Source organism: Eptatretus burgeri, chromosome 2, assembly GCF_056783735.1.
Source record: "Eptatretus burgeri isolate ZD-2024b chromosome 2, Ebu_testis_v1, whole genome shotgun sequence".
Classification (NCBI taxonomy): Eukaryota; Metazoa; Chordata; class Myxini; order Myxiniformes; family Myxinidae; genus Eptatretus; species Eptatretus burgeri.
Window position 1 is genome coordinate 74,146,030 of NC_140962.1, and position 25,000 is coordinate 74,171,029.

General features: G+C 49.2%; 1 protein-coding gene across 11 annotated transcripts in view; it reads left to right on the forward strand.

Annotated features, from left to right (window-relative positions):
* Window positions 1-25,000, forward strand: part of LOC147032335 (Na(+)/H(+) exchange regulatory cofactor NHE-RF3-like) — a 94,228-nt gene that overhangs the window by 59,044 nt on the left and 10,184 nt on the right. For 10 of the 11 annotated variants that reach the window (XM_085869852.1, XM_085869853.1, XM_085869855.1 and 7 more), the window contains one exon: window positions 20,936-21,031. The exons of the other annotated variant lie outside the window; for it this stretch is intronic. In XM_085869852.1, the coding sequence (XP_085725978.1) occupies window positions 20,936-21,031 (96 nt within the window). The remainder of the gene's footprint in view (window positions 1-20,935; window positions 21,032-25,000) is intronic. 11 annotated transcript variants of the gene reach the window in all.

The window sequence follows — 25,000 nt, forward strand, 5'->3', positions numbered from 1 at the left end:
CTTCGAATATCCACTATTCATTGCCAGTAATGACTCTCTCGAGCAGGTCAGGATCATCCTCGAGGCGCTCGATAATGTCTTGACAGACAGTGACTCTGCTGTTTCTGGTCCTCAGACAACAGCATGGGGACCATCTTTGCGCACCCCTTGCGCATTTCGAGATTTTTAGTGATGATGCTTCTGACAGTGTCCTTGTTGATGGAAAGTACCTCAGCAATCATCAGCACCGTGAGTCGATGATCCGCGCGCACCATCTGCTTCACACACTCGATGTTGTCCGCCGTTCTGCTCGTTGAAGGTCTTCCAGACCATGGATTGTCATCGACCTCTTCCCGTCTCTCTATGAACCTCTTGTGCCATTCAAACGCATGTGTACGTGACATCGTTTCTTCCCTGTAAACTTGCTGCAGCACTGCGAAGGATTCGGAAGGAGTTTTGCCAAGCTTGGCAAGAAACTTCAGATTGGCTCTCTGCTCACAACTCATAGCGCGACGACTCGGACTAGGCAACGTGTAAAGCACGACCTGTAAAAAAATCACACAATGAGCGCAGTCAACCATCACCAATCATATATATTGCTGGAATGTTGCAAAAGACTGTGACGCAACCCGTTCATTCAAGTTGTGTAAGTGTAGCACACTATATATATATATATATATATATATATATATATATATATATATATATATATATATATATATATATAGTGGGTGACCACTAGACTACCCTTATTCTCAGGTTTTCCGTCTATCTGTATGTTTGTTTGTATGTGATGGACAGCTCTGGAGGCCAGAGGAGTCAACCGATTTTGATGAAACTTGACTGGTAGGTTCATACCAGGATCTAGTTGTATGCTTTTGAGCACCGTTGTTATGGACGCCACCGTTACCTACCAACGGGACTTTTGAAATTTTTGGAAAAATCTGCAAAAAAAAATTCGAAAATCTAAAATCGGCTTCCACACTTTTATGTGCACTATAATCAACCTCTTTGTCAAAAAATTTCAGCCCGTTCCATCAAAAACTGTATGACTAGTATGCAATTATATTACTATATGCTTTCACCCCAACGTTCGCGTTGGGATTCCCTAACGTAGGATGAGGGAGTCAAACACAAATGATGAATGGACAGTTGCTCGTCATGTTCCGATATGGAACAATGAACGGCAAAAATGCCATCTGATGTGTTCTCTTATCTACATATTTCAAATTTGCCTTAGTCTCGGGACCACCCATGTCGCCTCCAGGCATATATATATATATATATATATATATATATATATATATATATATATATATATATATATATATATATATATATATGTATATATGTATATATATATATATATATATATATATATGTATATATGTATATATGTATATATATATATATATGTATATATATATATATGTATATATATATATATATATATGCATATATGTGTATATATATATATGTGTATATATATATATATATATATGTATATATATATATATATATATATATTGTTACGGATTTCAGAATCCGGTCTGATGAATGCATCCACCCATCCAGGTCCTCAGACAGTTATTTCCTTAAATGCATGTTCAGATTCGCCCCATCCCCATGTCTAATGGGATTTTTAATGTGATGCGTTGAGAAGGGTAAAAAATAGATCTGCTCTCTTATGGGAAGCTTTTTTTTTTCTTTATGACAGACACGTTTACACATATTTCTTTCGCGAGCGCCGACGCCTGCCTTTTTTGGAGCGCACAGGATGTCATGGTAACGGTGTGCAAGTGGGGTGGGCTGAGCTTGGGGGGACTCTGCGCCGCCGAGAGGGGCCGCATATACAAAAAAGAATTGGCGGTCCATTCTGAAGAGGGAGAAGAAAGCGAGAGAGGAAGCGCGCGAGAAGCGAGCAAGAAGTGGGTGTAAGCGCAAGGGAAGAAGCGAGTGTGTAAGCGCGCAAGAGAGAGAAAGTTGAAGCGCAAGGGAAGAAGCGAGCCAGAGAGGAAGCGTGCAAGTGAGGAAGTGTGCGAGCTCAGTGCTTGAGCAAGCGAGCATGTGGTGTGCATGTGGGTGTCTGACCAGCGCCAATAACGAGACAATTCGTCCTTCCCAGTGCTTGAGCAAGTGCGCGTGTGGATGTGAGCAGTGCTGACAACGAGTGAGGCACGGGTCGGTCACCGAGTAAGGCGCGGGTCAGTCACCGACGGAACGTGTGGGTCACTGGATGTCACCAGTTTTGTGAAGTGTGAGGAGCTGCCCGTGTCGCAGAACCAGGGTCTAAACCCATGACAGACGATATCGGTGCCCTCCCAGACGTCAACTGGCATTCAAGGCTGTTCGCGAGAGGGTGCACGGCAAGGCTGGGTGCTGGCGACGGATGTGACATGCATGCACACATTTCAGGACGTTTTCACTTCACGGACGACTAGTCTCTGGTGAGCGAGAAGACTCTTCTCCCTCCCCCCCGAATAATCTGCTGGGTACCCTTGTCTGCGTTTAGCTGTAAGTCAACCCCCAATAAGCATGTGCTCTCTGTCTGTTTCCTGTCATTTTGATTGAGTTTACATGAGTAATTATTAATTTTGATTGCTTTGGAATTTATTCATTTATTTACCTCAGAAAATAAAAAGTTCTCTTCATTTATTTTTTTATTAATCATTTATCGTCTTCCAACCTGTCCGTGTTTGTCCTTTACTTCCATTGGTCGAGCATTGTCCAAACCTCGATAGACTGGGTGGTAATTACCACAGATTTGACCAAAAATAGTCGACGCGCACCAGCGGTTAAAACGCTCGGCCGCCCTAATTCATATCGAATCAGATAAGATTGGTGCTTTGCCGAGGGCGCGCTCCCCACTCAGTTAACCACGTGACCTTAAGTTAAATGGCATAATTAGATGGTGGACACTGGAACTCGTGGTTAACTGGGTGGCGTTTGTGGTTTTAAAACAACCCACCGTACCACAACATTAATTGTGAGCGGTAGCCTCAGGTCCGGCTCTTCCGAGGACAACCGGGGATTAATCCCCCTGAGTGACAAGCTGGTGTCTCGGTACCCGTGGCTGCAACAATATATATATATATATATATATATATATATATATATATATATATATATATATATATATATATATTGTTATGGCTGTGGAAGTTCGCAGAACACCATATAGGTCCCAAGTTCAGTTATGCCGATAAGTCCGTGTTCAGTTAGATTTCCCCACCGTTGTTGAATGGGAATTTATTCGTGTGGACAGGGCTGTGATCTTTGAGTTAGCCGTTATTCTTTGCTATGCTTATTTTGTACCAACCACTTCACACAACCACCCTGCAAGGGACAAAGAGAACTACCGCGGTGGTGCGTGTCCCTAATTTGGCGTGAAAACGCTTCCTTCGAGAAGTTTCCCGCATGTTCTGGAAGTTTCCCGCATGTTCTGGAAGGAGAGCGAGAGCGGAGGGGCAGAGCGTGGGTAATAAAAAGGGTGCACGGAGCATTCGCACTCTCTCTCCCTGGAGTTGCTGTCATTGCTGTTGTTGTTGCTGCCGCTGGACACAGCGCAAGGAGCTGTGCTGCTGCTGCCGGAGCTGCGTGGAGATCTGGGCTCGTGTCCGAGTCGGGAGCTTGGAGCGGTCAGTCGGTGGAGGTCCGGGCGTCGCGAAGGAGACTCGGGCTGGAGGCGCAGCCCTGCTGTGTTGCATAAAGTTGCGTGTGCATGTGGGGAGAGCCGGAGAGAGCTGGCCTGCCGCTTGGCAAGGCCCGAGCTTAACCGCGGCTACGCCAGCTGCCGTGGGGACGGGACGTCGCGACTAGCCCCATCAAGGCACCAAGAGGGTGCAGCTTACCTGCAACGGTCTCGTGGGGCCCTTTCGGTCACCAAAGCCCCACGTTATAAAGGCCCACGGGCCCAGTCTGACTCCCTTGTCTGTGCGGGGGTATTTTCTTTGCTTTTCTTTTGAGTGAATGTTCTGGCGCCAAGTCCCGTAAGTAAAACCTGTTTAAGTGATTGTAAATAATAACCATGGTTGTAGTGTTTTTGCCTTGCTCGTGTCTTTTCCTGTCCCGCTGTCTTCGAAAAGCAACTGCATGCGTGTTTTTTAATTCCTTGCCTGTATATACATGCATCCCTGTTTACGTGTAAAATAAATGTGCTTGTGTGAATGTTAACCCGTTCGTCGTGTCCTTTTTCTCCCCATTGAAGTGCCATATTGTTTTTCGGAATACTAGTTAGTTTTTGAATACCGATAATAGAATCGGGTCCGGCGAGGTCTGGCGATAATACCCGCTCGGTTATCCCAGAACCGAACGAACAGCGGTTCGTGTCCAAACAGGCCTTTGCCGAGGTACGGTCTCTCGGTAGGTTACCCGCGCGATTACTTAGGTATATCGATATTCGGCGATTGACCCTGTCGCGCGCGGGTAGAATACGGACTGGGCCGTGGTGTGTGTTGAAGGCACACCCGTGACTGGTTCTTGGCGTTGTTCCGGGAAGTCACGACTGAATTGCTCGTCCGGTGGGCGTGCGACTGCCATTGGCAAAAGCGGTCGTTCGCACGCCGGGCGGGTGTAGATTCGTAACACTGGTGTTCAGGAGTGTGGGATTCAAATCCATCCCGCCTCCAACTAAATTAACGGGAATCGGACCAAGGGTGTGTGGAGCGACCCTCGGTTCCCATTAAATTGCGGGCTTTAAATTTATTCCGAGAAGCAAGATGGCGGTTCAAGGCGAACGGATGCAGGGTGGATTAAATGTAGATGTATTGATAGAATCCATGGTCGAGGACGCCTTCGCCATACGGTTTGAACCCGTACCAGAAGGTTGGGAAATACGGCAATGCAATGTATGTGGTTCTCCTTTTTATTACAACCCCACCACTAATTGTAGTCAGTGGGAGCGGCCGGTGCAGGAATTTTTCTGGCAAACAAACTCGGAGTCGCAAGATGGCGGCGCGGCCGCACCTCAGCGCGGCACGAGGCGTGAGCGGGCTGCTATTAATAGCGCAATGAGCCGCACTGCACGGCGGGGGAAGCGCTCCTGCCCACCGGGTCAAACCACGGGGGCATGGCAGGCGAGGCAGGGCGACGGCAGTACATTGCAAACTGAATTGGCCGATGCACAGGAACGAATTTGGGAGCTTAATGAGGAATTAGACAGCACAGTCGAGGAACTACATAAGGAAACGACGCAAGTAGATGGTTGCGTGGGCTTTTGTTACAAAAGGCGAGTGAACTGAATAAAAGAAAAGAGGAGGAGCAAATTAGTATCTCCTGGGATAGGAAGAACTTGGAGGAAGAATTTTTTAAAAAGCTGGAAAAAGGGAACTGTGAACACTATTTGGAATTGAAACATCTGAAGGAAGAGGTAAGATCAGGCAATCAAGACAGAGAAAGCCAAGAACGGAAGATAAAAGAGGAGAGGAACATATGGAGGAAAGGAAGGAAGAATTGTTGGGAAAGTTAAGACGGTTCAAAAAACTACAGGAAGAAATGAGGGAGAACTTGGAAGAAGCGGATAGGAAACAAAAGGAACACGAATCGAAAATTGACCAACTAATGGATTAAAGGAGGAAAGTAGAGGGGAGTACCCATAAGTTGGAACAGGAGAAGAGCAAACTGAACGAAAGAATAGAGGAAGAGCAAATTAGTAATTCCCAGGATAGAGAGAACTTGGAAGAGGAATGGAAAACAAAGCTGGAAAGGGAAAAACGGGAACACGATGTGGAATCGGAACAACTGAAGGAGGAGGTAGAAGAAGGCAATCGGAAAAGAAAAGGACTGGAACAGACGATAAAAAGAGGAAAGGAATGGCTAGAAATTAGCAGGGAATATGGCAAGAGAATGGATGAAATGAGGAAGGAAGAATGTGAAAGAGGTGTAAAGATGAGGACGGAATTAGAAAAAAAAGCTTTTGAGTTACTGAAACACCAAAACGAGCTGAGGATGTTAAGAGAGGAAAGAACGAGAACGGAGAATGAAACGTTAAGGAACCAGACTGTGCAGATCGAACAATTCGAAGCCAAAGCAAGACTAAAGAATGAGATGCAAGAAAGAGTACTGAAAGAACAAGGAATGAGACAGGAAGAGGAAATCAGCCAATTGAAGGAAACGATGAGATTGGAGAATGAAAAACAAGAGAGACGGTGGAGTAGAAATAAAAAAGAAAGACAAGAACAACTGAAAAAGAAAGCAAGGTTGAAGTACGCAAAGATAGTGAAAGAACAATGAATGAAACAGGAAAAAGAGCTTAACCAATTGAAGGAAACTATGAGATTGGAGAATGAGGGACAGGGGGTGAAAGAAGTTAAAAAAGAAAGACAAGAACAACTGAAAAAGAAAGCAAGGTTGAAGTACGCAGAGTTAATGAAAGAACAACGAACGAAACAGGAAAAGGAGATCAACCAATTGAAGGAAATGAGGAGATTGGAGAATGAAAAACATGAGAGACGGTGGGGTAGAAAACAAAAACAATATGAGTTTGAAATTCACCAACTCAAGGAGAGAGCAAAATTTGAGTCCACAGAGATGGAAAAACTCCGGTAAGATAACGAACAGTTAATGGGGCTCAGAGAGGAAGAACGACTCAAATGGGAAGGAAAATGGAGCCAGGAAGAAACGGAAATAATGAACAAGGAAATAAAATGTATAGAGACGCGGGAGATAGAAAAAGTAGAGGAGAGACTACACGATAAAGACCGGGTGAAAGACGAGCACACACACATGGAGGTAGTGGAGTACAATGAGGGGGAGCTCGGGGAATCTGTCTTGACCCGGTGCAAGCAGCCGGATGGCCTCCTCCAGGAACGAGGCGAGGGAATATTCCCACTTGAAGCAGATCTCGACCTGGTGGGTCCGGTCATGCCGAACGAGGTAGAGGGGGTGAGTGCTGTTGACGGGTGCACGCGGAGCTTGGGGGGTTTGGAGACCCCGGGAGTGCTTGAGGTAGCGCAAATCCCCAGCGTGATTGTCCCGGTATGTGTGTACATGAGTGTGGCGAAATGTGTGCTGAAACGCGCACATGGCGTGGGTGAAAGGTTGTGTGTGAAAGGGACCGCATGTGTGAGTAAAATGGTGTGCGAGGTAGCGAGTGAGCCGAAGTGCGTGCCTCCCAGCACACCGTTTGTGGATGAAAAGGTGTGTAAAGGAAACACCGAGTGTGGAAGAACAGCGTGTGTGAGGGAAACAGCGTGTGTGGTTTCGAAATGTGTGAGTGAAACGGCGCGAGTGAGTGAAAGGCTGTGTGTAAGAGGAACCGTGTGTGTGAGGTCGCTGTATGTGAGGGAGATGACGGTCGGCATGCGGGAACACGCAATCGCATGTCCGAGTGTCATGTCGAGGTGTGTGAGCATCGTGGCACGGAGAAGTTTGTGCGCGAGAGTGCGGCAACGACGGTGCCTGACGGTGGACAAAGGCCGAGTAGCGGCCGTAGCTGTTTTGGGGACCGTGCCGGGTTTGCACAGCAGCGCGTGCGGGGTCCGTGCTGTGCTACGCACGAGGCCGACACGTGCGCGCCTGCGGGAGTGAAGCCCGGCCCGTAAATGCACATGGTGGATTAGCCGATCCCACGGACGGACAGAAGGTAGGTTGGATATGGATTTGGATCAGATGGGTTTTCCACGCGGGCGTGTTTGTGAAGCTCCGACGAGCAGAGCACATGTGTTCGCGTGGGGAATCCCTCGAAACGCGAGGCTTGGTTTGAATGCGCAGGGTGACGTCATGGCTGCGTGTATGGTTGGAATCCGGCAGGAGGGGAAATCCCTGCCGGATGGTTCCGTCCGAGGAGGGACGAGGTGCGCGGATTGCGGCCAGCTGCCATGACGTCACGGGAGTAAAAGAGCGCAGGTTGCGAGTTTCCGCGCTGGTGGCGCATTTAAAAAAAAAAAGCAAGCCTCATTTCGGGTGAACAGGATTCCTGGGCAAGGGGTGGAAGACCCCCCTGTCCCGGGCACAGGATACCACGAGTTAGGGGGAAGGGTTAGTGTTAGTTTGACCAGCTTCATGGGGCAGGAATAAGTCCTCATGGAGCCCGTGGAATGGATGAGTTAGAGGGATTGTAGTTCAGATTTAGGATGGGAGAGGGAAAAGGGATTTTGAGGACAAGGACGGACTTTGAGTGTGTAGTGGGGACGTAGCTTAGCTACGTAGTGTTAAATGGAACGTGCTCTAGTGTAAGGGATGACGAGGAAGCACGAGTTAGTTGAGGGATTTAGTCAGCGGAATGGCAGTGTTCAGCGATGGAATGAAATGAATGGAAACATGATGAGTGAGTGAGGCCAGTGAGCCTGTGTGTATGGAGTGAATGTGGAATGCATGGTGCGATGAGTGATTGGGGGGAGGAGTGACTCCCACCCAAGGGACCCTGGGGTCAGTGTAAAGTGAGTTAGTGGGTGAGTCAAATTGACAAAATGGAGGTCGTTTTGCTGTTGGTGGGAACGTAGGCTCGAAACCTGTTTGGAGGGGTGCAGGAGCCCTGTTGGGCTGGGAGCGTGGCTGCGAATGGTGAGTATCGCTTAGTCGGTACCCCGGGCACCGGGCTAGTCGGCCGCGGTTGGCCAAGGGTCCATTGGGGGCCGGGATAGTGTAGTGGGCACAGGTGGGCTCGCATGATGCGGGGCCGGGGCACCATTGGCCACGTGGGCAGTGCATTGGGCACAGGCACCCAGGGAAGGGGCCCGGGGCGCCAGCCTGCCACATGAGCGTTTCAGGGGAGTAGCCATGGAGGGCACTCCCCAGTGTTTAGGGAGCTGGTAGGCTCGGAGGCAGTTGCAGGGTCTGGGGGTGCCATAGTTTGAGAATCCACAGAGGGGGTAGTTCCTGCCAAGGGAGCCACGTGTCCCAGCCACGAAACCGTGCAAGGGCACGAGGGAAAATTTGAGGGCATTGCCCAAATGTGTGAGGACACCAACACAGGCGACGGAAATCTTGGTTTGTAGAACCAGCAGTTTAAGCGAGAGGTGCTTTTGGAAAGCCCCGGGGTAGTTTAAGGTTAATAATGTTAGGGTAGATTAGGAAGTGTACCCCTCCGCACCACCCATCCCTTCGCTATTGTTGTGGGCCGCTGGACTCACCTTGGGTTGAGATCGCTGAAATCTGAGGAGGCCATTCTGAGGCTTCATTGGGCCTCGACACAGGACACGAGCTCTCCCTTATTCCCCTCCAGGAAGGGAACGTATGGGTTGGGAGTAGGCTAGGATGATGATAGGTTAGCCGGACAAAGACAATAAAGGGGGTTAGGGAGACGATTTATAGAAGGAGAAATAAAAACAAAATAAAACAAAAAAATAAGTTGAGGCTAAATTTGGATTTTTTTTTGCAAACTCAGGGAGTGGGTATGGACAGAGACAGGTGAAGGCGATAGGTTGGGATGGAGATAGTAGGTTAGGTCCGAGCCCACCTTCCGAGTGGCCAGCACCACCGCACTCCCTCCACAAACCTCCAGTACAAGACAAGAGGCCGGCCAGCTTCATCTGCCGGCTGTTTTGCTACAAGGCCTGTGCTGGTCAGTTCATCTGCCGGCTGTTTTTCTGCAAGGCCTGTGCCGGTCAGCTTCACCATCGGCCCGTTTTGCTACAACGGCCTTGTCTTGCCTTGCCATGCCTTGTCTGCCTGCCCTTGCCTTGACCCCATGCCTGCTCGCCCTTGTTGCATTTGCCCATCCATTCATTACCATGTGCGCCAGGATCATCACGCGTGCTGCAGGGACTGCCCAGTAGGCAGCCACATCACAGGACTGCATTGGCAGCCCGTGCACCATTCATTGCTTGTGTTTGCTTGCGTCAGTGCCCATTCAGTGTTCTGCAGGGACTGCCTTGCAGGCAGCCACACACGGAGACTGCATTGGTGCAGCCCGTGCACCATTTTCTGTTCACTGCGCTCATTTCACGGGGGAGGCCTAGGACTGCGTTTGAGCAGCCGGTCACATTCCTTGTCACCTGCATTTGTTTCATGAGCCAGAGACTGCATTTGGGTAACCTGGCTCCCTGTTTCACAAAATGGCCTGTGGGATGACATTGCTACGTGCTTTATTCCCGCAGAGTCCATCGGTCCTGGGCCACGGAGTAGTGTAAAATTATAAGTAAAGTAAAGGTAAAATTATAAATGAGTTTGCGCCCCCTGCATGTTTGTCATAGCGCCGGCAATTTATTTAAGTCGTCTGTATGAGTGGGTTTGTTTAGTTCGTTACTCAGCCCGTAGGTTATTTTTTTTGGGACACGAATACACGAAATGTCGCACTCAGGAATCCGAAGATAAAACGTACTAGGGGAAACTTACACATGATAGCACACGAAAATTCGACGACTCGGGACGAGTCTGTAAAAAGGAGAGGGGTTAGTGTTGTGGCTGTGGAAATTCGCAGAACACTATGTAGGTCCCCATTTCAGTAATGCTGATAAGTCCGTGTTCAGTTTGATTTCCCCACTGTTGTTTAATGGGAATTTATTCGTGTGGATAGGGCTGTGATCTTTGAGTTAGCCGTTATTCTTGCTATCGTTATTTTGGACCAACCGCTTCAAACAACCACCCTGCAAGGGGCAAAGAGAACTACCGCGGCGGCGCGCGTCCCTAATTTGGTGGGAAAACGCTTCCTTCGAGAAGTTTCCCGCATGTTCTGGAAGGAGGGCGGGGCGAGCGCGGAGGGGCGGAGCGTGGGTAATAAAAAGGGCGCACGGAGCGTTCACACTCTTTCTCTGGAGTTGCTGCTGGGGTTGCTGTCGTTGCTGGTGTTGTTGCTGCCGCTGGACGCAGCGCAAGGAGCTGTGCTGCTGCTGCCGGAGCTGCGTGGAGATCTGGGCTCGTGTCCAAGTCGGGAGCTTGGAGCGGTCAGTCGGTGGAGGTCCGGGCGTCGCGAAGGAGACGCGGGCTGGAGGCGCAGCCCTGCTGTGTCGCGCGAACCTGCGTGTGCATGTGGGGAGAGCTGGAGAGAGCTCGCCTGCCGCTTGGCAAGGCCCGAGCTCAACCGCGGCTACGCCAGCTGCCGTGAGGACGGGACGTCGCGACTCGCTCCATCAAGGCACCACGAGGGTGCAGGTAACCTGCAACAGTCTCGTGGGGCCCTTTCGGTCACCAAAGCCCCACGTTGTAAAGCCCCACGGGCCCAGTCTGACTCCTTGTCTGTGAGGGGGTCTTTTCTTTGCTTTTCTTTTGAGTGAATGTTGTGGCGCTGAGTCCCGTAAGTAAAACCTGTTTAAGTGATTGTAAATAATAACCACAGTCGGTTGTAGTGTTTTTGCCTTGCTCATTTCTTTGTCCCGTCCCGCAGTCTTCGTAAAGCAACTGCATGCGTGTTTTTTAATTCCTTGCCTGTATATACATGAATCCCTGTTTACGTGTAAAATAAATGTACTTGTGTGAATGTTAACCCGTTCGTCGTGTCCTTTTTCTCCCCATTGAAGTGCCATACTGTTTTTCGGAATACTAGTTGGTTTTTGAATACCGATAATAGAATCGGGTCCGGCGAGGTCTGGCGATAATACCCGCTCGGTTATCCCAGAATGGAACGAACCACTTAAGCGGTTCATGTCCAAACAGGCCTTCGCCGAGGTACGGTCCCTCGGTAGGTTACCCGCGCGAATACTTAGGTATATCGATATTCGGCAATTGACCCTGTCACGCGCGGGTAGAATGCGGACTGGGCCGTGGTGTGCGTTGAAGGCACACCCATGACTGGTTATCGGCGTTGTTCTGGGAAGTCACGACTGAATTGCTCGTCCGGTGGGCGTGCGGCTGCCATTGGCTAAAGCGGTCGTTCGCACGCCGGGCGGGCGTAGATTCGTAAATATATATATATATATATATATATATATATATATATATATATATATATATATATATATATATATATATATATATATATATATAACCGGGCGTAGTGGCGTGCGCCTGTAATCCGGCGACTCGGAGGCTTGGGTTGGAGGATCGCTTGAAGACAGGAGCTCTACCCTGGGCCGCGCAATGAGAGGGTGTAGGGCAGCCCGGAATTTCATGGCGAAACCCAATCCTTATCCCTGTGCCGTAAGAGGTGACCAGGGTTGCGTCAGGAAGGGCATCCGGCGTAAAACCTGTGCCAAATCAGTATGCGGATCATCACGGATGATCCGCTGTGGTAACCCCTAACGGGAGCAGCCGAAAGACGAACAACAACATGTGTATACACACACACACACACACACACACACACACACACACACACACAGTGTCCAATATCCATAAAGTCTGTTTACAATTAAAAACATTTATTACAAAAGCAAATGAATAGATAAACCTGTGGAAATTATTCCAAAAAATGAGGAGTAGATATTGAACTTTTTTTTCCTCATTTAATACACTTCTATATGTGCACCATTAGTTGCACGAAGCACATCACGACGGTATAAATTATAAAGAGACTTTATGGACACCCTGCATATATATATATATATATATATATATATATATATATATATATATATATATATATATATATATATATCTACAAATTTACCGCCCGCCCAGTGTGCGAACGACCGCGTCTAACCAATAGCAGCCGCACGCCCACCGGACGAGCAATTCAATCGCGACTTCCTGGAACAATGTCAGAAACCAGTCAGGGTTGGGTTCTGAACCCCACCACAGCCTAGTCCGTATTCTACCCGCGCGTGACAGGGTCAATTGCTGAATATCGATATACCTAAGTATTCACGCGGTTAACCTACCGAGGGACCGTACCTCGGCGAAGGCCTGCTTGGAAACGAACGGCTTAAGCGGTTCGTTCCGTTCTGGGATAACCGAACGGGGTATTATCGCCAGACCTCTCCGGACCCGATTCTTTTATCGGCATTCAAAAACCAACTACTATTCTGAGAGCAAGATTGCAGTTCAATCGGGGGAAAAGGACATGACGAACGGGTTAAAATTCACACAAGAACATTTATTATTTACAAACGTACACATATACAATTGATGGGGAGAATGGGGGAAGGAAGAAAAGGGAGAAGACACGAGCAAGGTAAAAACACTACATGTATCTATGGTTATTATTTACAATTACTGAAGCAGGTTTTACTTGCAGGACTCGGCGCCACAACATTCACTCAAAAGAAAAGCAAGAAAAACCCCCTCATAGACAAGGGAGTCAGACTGGGCCTGTGGGCCTTTATAACGTGGGGCTTTGGTGACCGAAAGGGCCCCACGAGACCGTGGCAGGTTACCTCTGTGCTCTATCACGTGATTGGGTTTTCGTATATCATGACTCGCCCGCTAGGGGTGGCAGTGATGTACATCCGGACGCGCAATAAAGCGGAGTTACTGCTAACGCTCTCGCTCTCCATGTTCCGCTGCACCTCGGACATCACAGTTGGCTGACGAGGACATTGTGCAGAAGATGAAAGCACACATGGTGCCGGAGAAGTCATTACAGCTAGCTCGATACCAGTTCGATCGCCTCGCGAGGGGTATGGAGGAGCGCGTCGCTGATTTCCTGGCGTGGGTGAAGCATTCTTCCATGGCCTGCAAGTTCACGGCGGGGAAGCGTCCAGCTCGGCTCAGAGATCGCTTTATTTCTGGTTTATGAGATGCGAAAATGGTTTCGGCGATTCTGCGGCTGAAGGGTGAAGCCATTACATTCACCTCAGCGGTCGACACTGCTACAGCTGTCGAGCGGACACTCGGAGATGTTCGGGCCATCGCCGGCCGCGGCATGCCAGATGGCCTGGGGGTCCACGCGGTGTCGTGAGCGCCCCGGGACGCACGCACGACCTTCGGTGCGGGCCGGGGCCAGACACCGCCGTGCGGCCGCACGAGCGGCGAGGTGACCCCGCGGACGTGTTTGGGATGCGGAGGTCGACACCTGTGCCGTGTGTGCCCATTTAAGAATACCGTGTGTTTACATTGTCACAAGGTGGGTCATCTGAAGTGTGTGTGCCAATGGGCGTTGGCCACCATTAAGGTCATGGACGGCGATGTGCAGAGCGACCCGGGGCGGAACCGGCAGCTGTTCATGAGCCTGTTTTCAATTGGCCCTGCGGCAGCGCGCCCGATGATGGTGGAAATTGCAGTGGACAGAACGCCGATCACGTTTCAGGTCGATGCGGGAGCGGCGGTGTCGATCATCGGCGAACAAACCGCGCATAGACTCAACGGCCTGAGGCTTATCAAGTCAGACCTCACACTGTTCACGTACACCCGCGAGAAGATAACGCCAGTCGGGATGGCAGACGTGTCTGTGGGGTACCAATGCCAGGTCGCCACGCTTCCGTTGTACGTCGTGCAGGGGAGGGTCCGTCTCTCCGAGGCCGGGACTGGCTGACCCGCATCAGGCTAGATTGGGCCACCATTCACCTTGTGCAACCCGTGCCGAGCCGATGGGAGGATCAGTTGGAGAAGATTCTTCAAAGACATGAAGGTTTGTTTTGCGACGACCTTGGGAAACTCAAGGGCTTGCAGGCAAAGCTCTTCCTGAAGGAGGGGGTGGTTCCTCGTTTTTGTAAACCACGACCGGTGCCGCATGCCCTGCGGGACAAGGTCAAGGGTGAACTGGATAGGCTGGAGGCCTGTGGAGTGATTGAAGGGGTGTCGTACTCAGATTGGGCCACCCCGGTCATCACGGTGCTGAAACGGAATGGAGACGTCCAATTGTGCGGGGACTTCAAGTCCACGGTTAACCCGGGGCTCAGTGTGGAGCAATATCCACTGCCGTCAATCGATGAAATATATGCATGATTGGCGGGGAGTCAATACTTCACGAAGCCTGATCTACGTGATGCATATTTTCACCTGGCGATGGATCCTGGTAGTAGCGATCTTTTGACAATCAACACGTGTCAAGGGCTCTATCGATATACCCGACTCTGTTTTGGGATTGCTTCGGCCCCGGCCTTGTGGCAGAAAGCCATGGATCAGGTTTGCATTGGCCTGCCTGCTCAAACCTACCTGGACGATGTGCTCATTGCGGGGAAAACAGCAGACGAGCACCTTGCGAACATTGCCCAGGTGCTGACGAAGCTGGAAGCGTGCGGCCTGCGCTTGAACAGGGACAAGTGCGCGTTCTTCAAGCAGCGCTTGGAATACCTCGGGTACATCATCACGCCGGAGGGGCTGATGAAAGGCCCTCGGAAGGTGGAGGCAATTCAGCACATGCCACCGCCTCACGACAAGACGCAGCTGCGCTCGTTCATTGGTATGGCACAGTATTACCAAAGATTCTGCGCGGGCTCAGCTCACAGCTTGCGCCATTAACGCGGTTGCTCAGGAAGGACGAGCGCTGGGCTTGGGGGCCTGCACACCAGGCGTCGATCGACCGCGTCAAGCGGCTGCTCACAGAGGATATGGTCCTCGTGCACTACAAGCCTGCACGTCCGCTCTTATTGGCATGCGACAGCTCTGCATACGGCATCGGGGCAGTACTCTCCCACAGGATGGATGATGGTTCCGAGCGGCCTGTTTGTTTTGCATCCCGGACCCTGTCCACAGCAGAGCGGGAATATGCCCAGATCGAGCGCGAGGCTCTCAACCTCGTCTGGGGTGTGCGGAGGTTTCATCAATACCTGCTGGGGCGGCATTTCACTTTGCAGACGGATCACAAACCACTTCAATTCATCCTGAGACCCGAACGCGGGGAACCGGTGGTGGCGGCCGCACGAATACAGCGGTGGTGTCTATTTCTTGCTGCTTACAGCTACGATATTCACTTCCGAAGCACCGAAAAGCATGCTAACTGCGACGGGCTCTCGCGCTTGCCTTGCGCGGAGGGTCCAGCTTCGTCTGAATCGGCCGACCGGGTTGATGTGTTTTCGTTCTGGGCCAGGTCCAAAGAGGGCCGATCACGGCCAAACAGGTCGCGGTGGAATCGGCTCATGATCCAGTGCTCGCCCGTGTCGTTCAGGCGATTTCTGCGGGGAATTGGAGCAATCTACCTTCAACACCGGCATTTCAGCCTTTCACGTCGCGCGCATCGGAGCTGTCGTTGGTCCAAAGGTGCGTTATGTGGGGAATGAGGGTGGTGACTCCACCGAAGTTCAGGCAGCAGTGTTTGGAAGAACGACATGTCAGTCACCTTGGCGTCGTGAAGACCAAGAGTCTTGCTTGTAGCCTGTTGTCGTGGCCGGGGTTGGACAAAGACATTGAGCAGATGGTTAAGCATTGCACCATGTGTCAAACAGATGCTGATAACCCGCGTCGAGCTTCAGGACTGTGGCCTACCCCAGCCAGGGCCTGGCAGAGGGTCCATGTGGATTTTGCGGGGCCGGTTAATTGCAAAATGTTTTTGATTGTGATCGATGCATTCTCTAAATGGCCGGAGGTTGTTGTAATGCAGCATACATCAGCAAACATTACAATAGAAAAATTGCGGACGATCTTTGCTAATAAAGGGTTACTGGAGATCCTGGTCTCTGATAATGGTCCGCAGTTCATCGCAAGTGTATTTGATGAGTTTATGCGTCAAAATGGTATTTGACATCGAAGGTCCGCACCGTATCATCCTGCGACGAACAGGCAGGCCGAGTCGTTTGTTAAAATGTTGAAACGGGCTTTGCGCAGGGGGGGGTTTGCTCCTGTGCAGACGGTGGTCGATGTCTTTTTGCTCCAATACAGGAGACGCTATTCATCCTGTCATGGGCGATTCTCCTGCCATTCGTCTCTATGGACGGGCATTGCAGTCCAGACTGGATTTGCTGTGACCTGGAGGGTCGGTGAGTGGGGCGGTGTCGCGCCCGACGCTGCTGCGCAGTTTTGATGTGGGACAGCGGGTAATGGTGCGTGATTATTTCCACGGTTCCAAATGGGTGCCGGCTGTGGTACTGGGGCCGGCGAATTGCATGGTGCGGACTGATAGTGGGGAGGTATGGTAGCGGCACTTTTAGCAAATGCATGATCGCTGTTCAGCGTCACCCCCCCCCCCCGTGCCGAGCGATGTGGGACCCCCTCCTGTGTTGTCGCCGTGGCCAGGCGTTGTATCGCCAAGGCCGGACGTGCCGACGCTTGCGGGGTCTTCACCCGATTCAGTCCTGCCCGAGGACGACGAGTAAGCTTGTCGGCCGGGGGCGGTTGTTGTTGCGGATGGGGCAAGTCTGGCGACGGTGTCACCTCGACCTAGCGGGGAGGCATCTGAGCCTGGGCCGTCTGGCGGCGCTGCCCACCCGAGGCGGGCAGGAAACGACCGCGGTACTTGGATGATTTTGAATGTTGATTGGTTTCGTTTGGTCATGTTATAATTGCCATTTCATCATTTGAATTGTCATTTTACGAGGGGAGGAGTGTGCTGTATCACGTGATTGGGTTTTCGTATATCATGACTTGCCCGCTAGGGGTGGCAGTGATGAACATCCAGACACGCAATAAAGCGGAGTTGATGCTAACACGCTTGCTTCTCGTGTTCCGCTGCGCCTCGGACATCACAACCTCCACCCTCGTGGTGCCTCGATGGGGCGACCGCGATGCTCTTTCCCCACGGCAGCTAGCGTAGCCGCGGTTGCGCCCAGGCCTTGCCAGGTGGCCGGGCGTCGGCCCTCAGCCAGCGACTCGCTGAGAGGAACGAACGGGTTTGGATGCTCTTTCAAAGTTGATGCTCTTTGTAAGAACCCGTCCATTCCTCCGCGACACTCGGACTGTCCCGAAGCCTGATCACCTCAGACCATTTGGTGCTGGCTGGCGAGCTCTCTGCGGCTATTCCCACACAAACGTGCAGATCTGCCCGGCATTGCAGGCTCAGCCATGCTCTCTGCCTCGCGCATCCTCCACTCCCCTGGACTTCGCCCCGCCTATGTTCTTCCGGCTCCAGACTTCTCCGATGACTCAGACTTCCTCCAGACCCCCTCCAGACTCCCTCCAGACGAGTTGAACTGGTGCTCTTCGCAGCCTTTTATAGGGCTGGTGAGACGAGATCCGACCTCCGCCCTCTGACCTCCGACCTCTGACCCTTCTCGGAGAGCAGACATTGCAGAAATCACCGACGCTCTTGATCTGAATTTCGGGCGAAGCTTGCACGGAGAGGACGTTGTGGAAATCACCGACCCTGCACCTCTGACCTCTGACCTGCGCGGAGAGCGGATGTTGCAGGAATCACCGACGCTGCATGGCGAGAGAACCCTTGCCTCTGCCTGCAGCGATGCCGTTTGATCAGATCTCACCGCTGCTGGTGCAAAGATGGCGTCGTTTCGGAGACGATGGTGAGGCGATGTTTGTGGTGTGGAGATGTTGACGGTTGCTGGCGAAGTGGTGAGGATGGCGTGGTTTGTTGAGAGTCAGGTGTGGTTGTGGTGGTGGAAAGGCGGTTGGTCTGAAGCGCTTTGTTGAGAGCGATGGTGGTGGTGGTGGTTGTTGTGAAGCGGTTGATGAGAGCGATGTTGGTGGTGGTTGTTGTGAAGCGGTTGATGAGAGCGATGGTGGTGGAGGTGGTTGTTGTGAAGCGGTTGTTGAGAGAGATGTTGGTGGTGGAGGTTGTTGGTCCAAAATAACGATAGTAATGAATAACGGCTAACTCAAATATCACAGCCCAGTCCACACGGATAAATCCCATTAAACAACGGTGGGAAAATCTAACTGAACACGGACTTATCGGCATGACTGACTTAGGACCGATATGGTGTTCTGTGAATTTTCACAGCCTTAACAATATATATATATATATATATATATATATATATATATATATATATATATATATATATATATATATATATATATATATATATATATATATATGTGTGTATCTATATATTTATATATTTATATATGTATGTGTATATATATATATATATATATGTATGTGTATGTATATGTGTATATACATATATATGTATATGTGTATATACATATATATATATACATATGTATATGTATGTATATATATATATATGTATGTATATATATATATATATATATATATATATATATATATATATATATATATATATATATATATATATATATATATATATATATATATATATATATATATATATATATATATATATATATGCCTGGTGTTAGCTTAATGATTCGGGTGGTGGCCTTGGGATCCAAGGATCCTGAGTTCAAATCCCACTCGGCTGTTGAATTAATACCAGGTGGGGTATTAATACCTCTGGCCTGTCATCCTTCCGAGGTCGGCAAAAAAGAGTGCCACCATGCCGGCATACTGTCAGAGTGGCGACCTGCCCAGGATTGTGTCCAATAGCCAAGGAGACTTCTTAGGCAGCACCAACGCTCTGCAGAGTATGGTCCCGATGGATGACTATATATCTATATTTTTGCGCTTTTGGAAACCGCATGCCTCAACAGCAATGGCATCCAACATACAGTGATCCCCAGACAGTTATTTCATTAATATACGTGCAGTTAGACCTTTCCCTCATGCTGAATGGGTAAACGGGATGAAGTGCATTGTGTGGGTCTTATAGCGAGGTCTAATTATACCTCTTTCTTCCGTTCCGCCACCATGGTATGTATGAATGTCCCCGCGGAGACCAAAAGAAGCATCAACCACACGATGGAAAAATCCTCCGCTTTTAGAATACTGTGTCTAAGGGAATATTAGAACCATACATTAAATCCCAACGCTGTACAGGATGTGTGCGGCGCCCTCTTTTCAACCCTGATTTATATCCAATCCTTTCCTTCAATTCATGACACAGATTTGGGCTGGCACCATGCTCAGGCAGGCGCCTGTGAGGATCACCACTGTGATAAATAACCGCATGCACGGTCGTGGACCCGCGCACAGTGCCGTGATTATTACCATCACACTGTATGGGGCACGCATGGCGCAACTCTTCATATGGGTCTGCGCGCTGATTACAATGGCATCTTACCATCGAGCTTAGCTCGCCACTTCGGCCACCAATATCTTCCTGCACTTCCGCCTCGATGCAGCCGCCACCAAGCAGAGGCGCAGATGCATGGTCCAGATCGCTTGAGCCGCGTGGCATGCACCAAGCGGGCACTTTGACTGGCGTGGCCCACGGTCTCGCCAAGAACACGGCCCGGGAGTTCGGTGTGGGGCGGTTCATGTCGCCGTGTTTGGAGCAAAACAATTCCACAGCTTGGCGATGTCTTGCCGGATGCACCAATGAGGCCGCCTCCGGCCATGGGAGCCGGGCAGCGCAGGGCCCAATCGGAACGCATGATTCGGGTGACGATGCATCGCTTCGGGGCGGCGCCCGGCCCTGCACCGCCGGGCCTATAAAGGACGGATCGCAAAGCCATCCATCGTCATCCTCTTCCTCTTTGTTCGTCCTTGGATCGATCTTTGCATGCGCCTGCTGCTCCACCAGTTCCATCTGCCACTCCACCCACTCGCTCTCGATCTCCGTCTTCCGATCTCTGGAATCCCTACATTCACCGTCTGGATCCATCTGCCTGTCTCTCGACCTTTGACCTCGCGTGCTGACTCCGCCTTCTCCACCCACCCACCTGATCCGACTGCCTCTCGCCGCTGGCACAACCCACTCACCTGACTCCACCTAAAGTCCTTTCTCACGCCAGACGGCCTCACCATTTCTCTGGATCGGTGCATGCGCTGCACCGGCACCATAGCCAGGCAGGAGACGACGTGCCAACTCTCAAGGAGGGATTGCTCAGTGGAGCGTCCCCCCAAAACATAATGGGTAGCGCAGTCGGTCAACCGTGCAAGGTATAATGAGACCGTTAGCCTCATCTCCTCTCCTTTCTTCTAAATAACTCCTTTATCAGGGTGTATGTGTGTGTGTGTGTGTGTGTGTGTGTGTGTGTGTGTGTGTGTGGCGCCAGTCCGAGCTTTAAGTTAAGATTGTAGAAGATATATCGGTATAAGTCTGCTTTGTGTCTGCTTTTGTAAGTTGCTTGCCTTGCTGTCGTACCACACATTTCTTTCTGTCCCTGCTTGCACACAACAATAAATCTATTCATTGTGCCACATGCTTTTCCTCGCCTGTCTGTTAATAAATAATTTTGTAGAAATGTTCCCATCTTGTTTTTGTCTTTTCTTTCATTGATCCAGCATGGTCCATATCCTAGCCAAGCTGGGACTTTGTTCCCAACGATCCATTCTTCGAGCTGGTGCATCCTTGGCAGTCACTTGGCTGCATCTGACCCGGTAAGGTGACCCGGTTCGGACAAGACGTACCGAGGGTGTGTCCCCTGGTAATTAATTCACGTGATTAATTAGGTTACCCAATTAACCCATAGACGGGAGGACCCTAGGTCACGTGGTTGAGTTATTGGCGTTCACGGTCGATCAGCGACCCGCCGCGTCACGGAGTTTTCCGTGTGTGACTGCCTGCGATTACGGAGAGTCTGGTGAGAACCCGAGATAGATTCCCCTCCTTGTGGTCTTCTTACCCCGACCCCGGGTCCGCAACAATATATATATATATATATATATATATATATATGTATATATATATATGTATATATATATATATATATATGTATATATATGTATATATATGTATATATATATATATATATATATATATATATATATATATATATATATATATATATATATATATATATACATATATTACTAAAACTCTCATCTTGTGTGTGTATATATATATATTCCCAAAATAGTCAAAACGGTACACAATAGCACAAAAATTTTAGGGCCACCTTACTCACCATTCGCCTGCGGTGTGCAGTATCAAGGTTCGTTCAAATTGTGCAACGAAAAAGATGATTAAAAAATCAATTCCCGATTCAGTCAAGCACTCTTCGGGAGAATTTGATCAATGCAAACAACCTCAGCGGTGTAGTTCGCTGGAGCTATCTTTTCTTTTTTTCTTGAAATGATTTTTTTCATCAACCGCTGTCACAACGGGAACCCAATGGGTTCACAGGTCGTCGAGTATATATTGTTGTGGGCTGGCGGGGTCGGGTGAGAAGACCACTCGCTGGGGGAAGCTACATCGATTCCCACCAGACTCCCTGGAATTGAAGGCCGTCGCTCACGGATAATTCCGTGACGCGGCGGGTCACTTAACCGACCGTGGACGCCAATAACTCAACCACGTGACATAGGGTCCTCCCGCCTATGGAATCGGGTTACCTAATTAACCACGCAGTTTAACCACCTGGGAACCACGCCCTCAGTACGCCTTGTCCGAACCGGATCACTCTTCTGGATCAGATCACCTTTTCGGATCGGATGCAGCCGAGCGACACTGCCAAGGACGTACCAGCTAAAAGGAACGGACCGTTGGGAATAATGACCCGGCTAAACCTGGATTCAAACCATGCTGGACCAATGAGGGAAAAGACAAATGCGAGCTGGGAACATTTCTACAACAATTATTTATTTGCAGCGAGGAAAAGCATGTGGCACAACAAAGGTTTATTGGGTATGTAACGCAGGGAAAGAGGAGAGGGGTGTGGGGGGGGGGTGCGACAATTATACAAGCAACTTACCAAAGCAGACACAGTGCAGACTTGATGCGAGATTATTCACAGTAACAACAATAAAAGATCTTTTACAGGCTTACTTAACAGACAGGCGCCAGCGCGCGCGCGCGCGCACACACACACACACACACACACACACACACACACACACACACACACACACACACACACACACACGAAGAAACCCCAACGAAAAAGGCCTTTTGCAGCCAGGGAGGGAGGGGGTTCAGGTTATAGTTTTCGGTACCTGGGTGTTTTGGGAAGGGATGCTCCATGGTGCGGTACCCAACAATAGCCGCGTTCAGGTCACAGCCGCTCATGTGGAGATCGTGTTCCGAACAAGAGGAGCTTAAATGGAAAAGGGAGGAGTCCAGAGGCCGAGGGTAGAGCAGTACGTGGGACCAGGCAGGAGGCTTGGTCGACAAGCAGGAAGCGAGGTCGTGTGGGCGGAGACGAGGAACAGAAGGCGGGCGGTCGAGGAAAGATGTGGGCGGAGTCAAGAAGCAGGAACACTCCGTGTGAAGAACACCCACACCGAACACACACTTCTCAATTCCTCCAACTTACACGGAGGATTTCTCCGTGTTTTATAGAGCTCGGGGGAGGGCCATGCCGAATCCAACGTCATCACCCAAGTCGGGCATTCTGACTGGCTCGCACCCCACCCACATTGCCCGCCAGCCCGGGCCGGGCTTCGGCCAGACGCCGGTATGGCCCGCCCACATGGGTGCAAAAGCATACATGACACGCTGCACATGTCTGGCCTCGGGTAGATGGTGGAAGCTCAAAGCGCCAGTCGACTCCATCGTGCACATTGCGATTTTGCCTCAGAAGTGATCGTTGGGGAGGGTACCGTGGATTGTCATACTATGGTAAGCGTGACGAGGGGCAAGCGGGGCAGATTTACCTAAGAAAAGAAAAGGTGGGAATAAAATAAAGGGGAAAAATGATTTAATAATCTTAACAAATAGCCCATGGCAATGCACTCCCTTGTCTTCCCACTACACAAAAGGAAGGGGTCCATCTGCATGTATATTAATGGCATAACTGACTTGGGACAACCATCTGTTGCATGCATGCAGTTCCGAGAACAGCAACAATATATATATATATATATATATATATATATATATATATATATATATATATATATATATATATATATATATATATATATATATATATATATATATATATATATATAAATATATATATATATATATATATAAATATATATATATATATATATATATATATATATATATATATATATATATATATATATATATATATATATATATATATATATATACATATATATATATGTATATATATATATATATATATATATATATATATATACATATATATATATATATATATATATATATATATATATATATATATATATAAATATATATATATATACATATATATATATATACATATATATATATATATACATATATATATATATACATATATACATATATATATACATATATATATATATATATATATATATATATATATATATATATATATATATATATATATATATATATACAGCCCTGGAAAAAATTAAGAGACCACTGCAAAATTATCAGTTTTTCTGGTTTTACTATTTATAGGTACTCGTGCGGGCCCGTAGGTGCGTGCCAGTATGTGCAGCTTCGTTCCTTCGCTCTCGTAAACGACGACTGGATTGGAGCATTGTGTCAATTAGATCGGACCAACCGTATCATAAATCGCCATAACTTGGGAACCACCTGGGAAACATACTCAGGTCCCCAGCGTCAATTGTGATGTCATATCAAATGAAGAAGAAGAATTGTGACGCCCCCTCTCTCTCCCCCCTCTCTTGCTCGCACCCACTCTCACCCCCTCTCCCATCCCTCTCTCTCGCCCCTCCTCTCTCCCCTCTCTTGAATTGTGACGCCCCTCTCTCTCACCCCTCCTCTCTCCCTCCAACTCTCTCATTCTCTCTCTCCCTCCAACTCTCTCGTTCTCTTTCTCGCCCCCACTCTCACCCCCCTCTCCCGTCCCCCCTCCCGCCCCCACTCACCCCCTCTCCCGTCCCTCCTCTCTTCCTCTCTTGAATTTTGATGCCCCTCTCTCTCACCCCCTCTATCCCTCCCTCTCTCACTCCTCTCTCCCCCTCTCTCCCCCCCCTCCTCTCGCCCCTCCCCCCCACCTCTCTCGCCCCTCTCTCTGTAAATGCATTCACAAATGTCGACCAAGCACAACAATTAATTCAAACCTTGGAAAAAAACAGCTTTCAAACCTTGGGAAACACTTGGGAAACAGCTGAAACGGATTAAGAATGATATCAAGCCTTGAAAAGGCACATACTCAGTTCCCCAGCGTCGATTGTGACGTCATACCAAACGAAGAAGAAGAATTGTGACGTCATACCAAACGAAGAAGAAGAATTGTGACGTCAATCATGCAAAAATCAAACAAAAAAAAAACATTAATTGTGATGTCATAGCACCGTGTCTTGCCATTGGTTGACAGATAAATGGCCGTAACTTGGGAACCGCTTGTCCGATTAATATCAAACCTTGAAAAGGCACATCCTCAGGTCCCCAGCAATACACGTGGCAAGTTTCAATGAGATCGGACCAGTGGTCGTCGAGAAACGGCGGTCGCAGACAGACAC